We start from the raw sequence: 6,483 nt of genomic DNA on the forward strand, positions 1-6,483 counted from the left end.
ATTTGTGTCAAGATCACAAATAGATTTACCTGCCTTATATAGGTAGGTAGATAACTATACTGTATAGGCATATCATATCAACATAAATACATGTACATAATTATGTTATGCATAGGTATAAAGTTGAATAGAGGTAGTGTCAAATAACAAGAGATTACAACAGGTATGACTATAGAATGTAAATATAATTACATATAATGTTGGATGTTATATTTATATTTACTTTGAATAGGTACTTATAAATCACAATAATAACAAAAACTCATATGAATAACATTATCTTAATTTTTAAGTAGGTAAACATAGAATTTCATAATTATTGTTTTTATGCATGTGCATTTTGTCATTGTCATTAAAGTATAAATTAAAGTACAATAAATATTAGATAATAGATACAGGTTACAAAAGGGTTATCAGTTTTAGTAAAAATCCATTATAACAAGCTCGTTTTGAAGTTTTATTTATGTAAATTTGCAGATATAATTAATACAAATCATGTTCATGTAAATTGGGATCTATGGTAAATAATATATCTATAACTGTTTTCGAGGTCACTGTTTCATACTGCCTCCCAAACATCAGTAGACTCCAACATGTTAATTTACGTGACTCATTGTAATATAAAAAGGCAGTCTCGGAAATGTGGCATTACAAATACTGTCTTATTTCTAAAGTTTACATAATGAGATTTTTATTGTGATAGTGATAAAAGACAAACTTAATCTATGTGAACATACTACTACCTGAATGGCTACAGTATGCATGCACGACTCATCAGGTTCCTCACATTCTAGGTGATTTTTAAGTGCATTACTATGTCAACTAATAAATTCCTAAACGAGTAATGTGACAAAACCTATATTGTCTATATGTCATCATACATCACAATTTTTCACTAAAGCTATCTGTACAATTTGGGTAAGTTGTTCATCATTAATGCCAATTAACTATGCACATATATTATGATGCTACCTTGAGCAGCAGGTGTATTATATACATTGCTACTAAACTGGGATGTCTATCTATTAATCAGCATTATCGAATAGTTGCACACAATTTTCATCCTGGAATTAAGGATTGCTAACTAAACAATCTAGATACAAATTAGACTATTCACAAACAAATCCATAAATAAACTTTGATTAACATAAACACTGAAATACTTAGTATGTTGACACTAATGATTTCATGAATGCATCCACATTCACACAGAGAGCTATTTAATTACTCGTCAGACTCTTCATCATCATCATCTTCCTCCTTGGGCAGTGTCTTCAACCACGGGTGTTGAAGACACTCATAGGCGGTAGCCCGCCTATTAGGATCAAAATCTAACATAGGTTTCAAAAAGTCTGCAAACTCCTCCGCATCCACTTGACTCCATTCATATTTCTCAGTGAGTACCGAAACTAACCCCCACGGTTTCAACCCAGTTATATTTCTTAACTCACCCTTCTTATTGAAGAAGACCTTGGAATACTTTCCAGAAGCTGCAATCCTTTTGGGTATATCTCCAAGGAGTTCTATGATGTGAGCCAGATGATCCTCATCCCGGCTATAACCATCACCAGAATGAGGTTCAAATAAGTAGTCTCCAGTAGCCAGTTCGAAGGCCATGCAGGCCGTGCTCCAAATATCAGCTGAAGTTCCATAACCAGCGCTCAATAACACTTCCAAGGAGCGATACTGTCTGGTTTGAATATCCTCAGTGAAATGCCGGTGCACCCAGCAAGCATTGCCCAGGTCGGCGATTTTAACTTCTAAGTCGCACACATCAAATGCGGGATCAGGTTTTTTATCAAGAGATTTACTTTTCGTTTCAGAAATAAATGAGGGTGGAGTATCAATCATCTCCCCTTCTGACATGGGGGTGCTAATGTCATCGCCACAACCATACTGCTTGCTCCTTACCTGGACAGCCTCCGCATCTGTGTCAAATGCTTCCTCATCAGCTCTCTGTCCATCGGAACAGCCATTAACAGTAGTGTCAATCTCGGAGCGGGTTGTCTCGATGACACTGGCTTCTTCAGGGGTCTGTGGAGAATCGTCATTATCCTGAGACATGGGAGCAGACTCACTATTATTATCTACCTTTTTTTGTTCCTCCATTTCTTCTATTTGTTCCATTTGCTTCTTAAGTAACATTGACTGACGTTTGGCTTTTTTCTTTAACTTTTTCTTCTTGTTTCTACTCATTTTACCAGTGACCACTTGTTCCTGAAACTCCTTAGGTGCTGTGCTTATCAAAGAGTGGGGTAATCTGAGCCCCAAGGAATGTAGTTCGGTGGCTTCAGCTGCTAGCTTGCGTATGTATGGTTCATCTACACACACTAACACATTCTCAGGTTTTATGTCAGTGTGTATTATCTTGCACTTGGTATGAAGGTAATCTAAGCCCTCCAGTACCTGTCGTATGATCGTTTTTACGTTTTCTCGAGGGATGCCTCTGTAGTTCGACTTCAGTATCAACTTCAAGAGATGATGACCCAGGACCTCAAACACCATGCACACATGAGTCCCATTCACACCCGTTATTTTAAAGTCGTTTAGCAATTGAACAGTTTTATTCCTCTTGGGATCGGTAGGGTCGCTGTCGCGAACGGCTTTCAATATTTTAATTTCGTCTAGGGCCGTTTCCGTGAAATGAGGTGCCGATTTGACAACTTTGAGCGCCACAAATCTTTTATCGACGAGATCCCAACACAACCACACGGTGGAAAAGTGGCCCCAACCCAACTTCCTAGTGACGTGGTAGCGATTTAGGAATAAGTCTCCGATTTTGACAGGATGGTATCCACCCTTACAGTAGTCCGCGCTGTCTTCCTGTTCCTCATCGTCGCTCGCGTACTGCTCGTCCTCGTCCTCCTCGATCGTCTCATTGGAAGAACTATGTGTCGGCTCAAGACGATTTTGATTCTGATTGCGCAGCCCATTTCCTTGTCCAGCAGCGCCGTGATCATCCTCACGATTTTTCTTCTTTCCGAGTTTATGTCGTTTCTTTTTCGCCTGAATGGCGAGGACTCTTCTATTTACATCTGATTTGGAACTCATTTAGCAAATTAAAACACTCTCAACAACTTGGGATATATAAAAATTTTATCTTTTCATCTCAATCTTTTTGTTTGAGTATGGCGGCCGGTTGCAGACAGAACAAAATGCGCTCGAACACGGGCCATTACAATGTTGCCACAAGAAATAAATCACAACGACTATTACTAAAATAACATTTCTCAAAAAAAAACAATATTTTATAGAAATAGCGTACAAAAATAAAGAAAGTTTTAATTCAAGAAGAAATGATCATTATATGAACTTAATTTCATTTTTACTCGAACTTAGTCGATACGAATATCAGGCTACAGAGACAAGTAATGGCACGCAATGTTTGCCTACGACAGTATTTATCAAATTACTATGTATTATAATTATTTTATAAGAACAAAATGGAAATATTGTTTGAAAAAAGCACAAATCTTACAACAGGTACGATACAATTTATATGTACATATACTTATGTATGTTGAATACATATAAATATCCATAGTCATTCTTGTATTTGATTAATCAATAACCAGTGGTAAGACAAGCTACATGTATTGTTATATTGTCATGATTCAATACATAATTTCTCACAAACTTTAATAAATCCAAATGTTATTATATCGCGGAATGCTGCGTACTTTGTACCTGCTTTGAAACATTTTTAGAGCCGTACTAAAAATAAAAATACTGTAAAATAAAACATTTATTGAGGATCTTATATCATAAAAAGTAATAACTTACTTATGTATAGTACTCTAATTATTTATTTACTGGATTTTATATCAATGTTAGTATCAGGTTGCTTAAGCGAATCTGAATCGATGTTGTTTTCTTTTAGAGACATTGATTTAACAGGAATTAAAAAAAATGCACCAAAAGTAATAAATGCCCCCGCTATATAGAAAGAAACGGAGTATCCGAAATTATTTTTTAGTATACCAGCTATTGGGGTACTTATTAAGCTACCTATACCTTGAAACAACAACATCACACCAGTAGCATTTGTTAAATTATCCAAGCCATATAAAGACACCAATACCATACTTCGTAAAGAGGCAATACTAGATATAAAGAAGCCAAATATAAAACAGTAGGTATATTGATAATATAAATTATATGATAAATCGGACAAAATTGTACTTATTCCAGCTATAAGAATAGAAAAAATGAAAATTCTCAAAGGTTCAACTTTACACGCCAACGCTCCCAAAATTAGTCTCCCAAATACATTTGCTAGTGAAATGGCGCTTACAAACAACACGCAATGACTAGGATCAATTCCTGCACTTTCATTTCTATATGGAATAAATACAAATGGTACTAGAAAACCTAAATATACCAAAAACCCAGCCATACATAGAAATATAAAAGAATTCTTCTTTAATAATTTAGGATCCATCATAGTTGCTAATACTCTTCTAGCAGCAGTTGTAAAAACTCCTCGTCTTTCTTGCAAATCCACCGCTGTCGCCGCTCTTGATACCGCCAACTGATATTCAAGACCAGTTTTGCCCTCAGCTTTTGTTTCCATCATACTTTTTTGGTATACAGGTAATTTCTCCAGCTTTCCATCATAGAATGCATCATCCCGATACATCGGGCGTGACTGAGGTATGTGCTCTTCCCAATGACAAAGGCGAGCCCAACAACCAATCTTTTTTGGTTTCTCCATTTGTATATTAATTTCCATATTACGTCTTGATTTATCATGCACACTAGTTCGTGATATAATGGACTGAACTTGTTTTAAATGTCTTTGGCTAATACCACCGTGAGGAGAATGAACTGTCAATGTAAGCTTTGAAACTGGCGCATTGGATGGTCCTGGTTGTGTGTCAGATGTAACTTTGGTTTCTCCAACAACGTTTGCAGCAGTTGGAAAATTGGCATTTGACACAGCACTAAACAAGCGTTCCGTAGCAGTTGGGAGAAGAGTGTCTGCCTTAGTACCTGAGACAGTACGCTGTAAACCAACTGTTGATAAATTTGGTAAATAGGTAACCGTTCGTGTAGGGTCATCTGTTGTTTGAACAACGGTTAAAGATAGAAGTGGTTGAAAAGTCATTCCCAAGAAGTATATCAAACCAAAGAGTCCCGAATGAAGTAATGTAGTAGTTCGCCATCCAGCTAGCTTCACTAAATAAGAATTCAATGGGAAAAATGTCATTGTACCAACGCTGGATCCACACGTTGCAATAGCTAATGCAAGAGATCGAAGTTTTTCAAAATAGAAACCCACCACTAACCCCGAAGACATATTAATTAAACAGTAACCAAAGCCAGCAAATCCACCGTAAAATACACAGAGTGATGCGTAATTAGTTACAAAATATGATGTTAACAGTGAAAAGGAACTTAAAACTGATCCGGACATAATACACGCCCGAAACCCAAATCGATTGATGAAGGCTGAAGCTAATGGGCCAGCTATAAAATAAATTGCCACAGCTATTGAATTAACCAGAGCCACCAATGAATCTGATATATTAAAATCGCTCGCAATATCTGGTAGCATGCTGCCGAAAGTAAATGTAACTCCGTCTAGAATACAAATACTTATAAAGCAAGCTATAACCACGACCCAGCCCCAACCACCTTCTTGGGGAACTGATATTTGAGCTGCAATCTCGATCTCTTCACCACCTTCTAAATTGTCAGGTCTGCTAACAACTCTACTAGGTGTTATTACCACATTTTTTTTGGTTTCATTTTTTACCAAAATTGGTTTTGGTGGCATATTTGGCAATTTCAAGTATTTGACAGTATTTAAAGTGTTTAAAACCTTTAAAAACGCATAGACATAGGATATGACGAGAGGTGCGTAGATATATATTACAGACGTGAAATAAAATAATTAAATAAATTGGTTGGAAGTTAAATAATTTAAAGTCAAGTCATATCCGAGTTGGAGTCACGGGGAGAAAGTATCTATTCTATATTTATTATTTCGTTTCTCGTGGGAATATAAAGATGATGTTAATTTATATATTCATGCAAACTGTAAGTGGGACATACATTCATTTATATATTATTTTCCGTAGATTTCGGAATAAGGGAGGAAATTCTCTTTTTTGTATATTTTCTTTATTATTATTATTTTTATTATTTATGTCGTAAATAAATATTATTTTTGGTCTTGCCGAAAAATATTATAATGACAAAATCTAAATGAAACTATAATATTTATTTAATCATTCATTGTATATATGGGCGCATGGGTATAATAGCGCCATCTAGTGGCAAGTTTTGTAAATTGTAAGTTTGCAAGTTTATCAATCTATGTCTTTTGGTTCCAAATATTATTATGGTAACTTAATATAATTATTTATATTAAAGTAAATTTTAATATAATTATTTATATTTAAAACAATGTTAAACGTTTTATAATTTAAAACTTAATAATTATAATTTCTTTGCCATCTATAAAATATCCTTGTTGCA

General features: G+C 35.3%; 2 protein-coding genes across 2 annotated transcripts; both read right to left on the minus strand.

The window, feature by feature from the left end:
• Positions 1 to 433: 433 nt before the first annotated feature.
• On the minus strand, positions 434 to 3,171 carry SRPK (SR splicing factor protein kinase). The gene has a single exon (XM_073091062.1). It carries the CDS (start codon positions 3,049 to 3,051, stop codon positions 1,225 to 1,227), a length of 1,827 nt encoding a protein of 608 aa, XP_072947163.1. The 5' UTR covers positions 3,052 to 3,171; the 3' UTR covers positions 434 to 1,224.
• Positions 3,172 to 3,762: 591 nt separating this feature from the next.
• Positions 3,763 to 5,797, minus strand: LOC140756098 (monocarboxylate transporter 7). Its single transcript, XM_073091508.1, has one exon. The coding sequence runs from the start codon at positions 5,777 to 5,779 to the stop codon at positions 3,806 to 3,808; it is 1,974 nt and encodes a 657-aa protein (XP_072947609.1). The 5' UTR covers positions 5,780 to 5,797; the 3' UTR covers positions 3,763 to 3,805.
• Between the last annotated feature and the right edge of the window lie 686 nt (positions 5,798 to 6,483).

This window comes from Epargyreus clarus, unplaced genomic scaffold (genome assembly GCF_041222505.1).
Source record: "Epargyreus clarus isolate Ecla_fem2 unplaced genomic scaffold, WU_Ecla_fem_2.2 ptg000034l, whole genome shotgun sequence".
Taxonomy (NCBI): Eukaryota; Metazoa; Arthropoda; class Insecta; order Lepidoptera; family Hesperiidae; genus Epargyreus; species Epargyreus clarus.

Excerpts from the sequence above, each read along its gene's own strand:
- LOC140756098 (XM_073091508.1), bottom strand. The coding sequence starts at position 5,779 with ATGCCACCAAAACCAATTTTGGTAAAAAATGAAACCAAAAAAAATGTG.
- SRPK (XM_073091062.1), bottom strand. The coding sequence starts at position 3,051 with ATGAGTTCCAAATCAGATGTAAATAGAAGAGTCCTCGCCATTCAGGCG.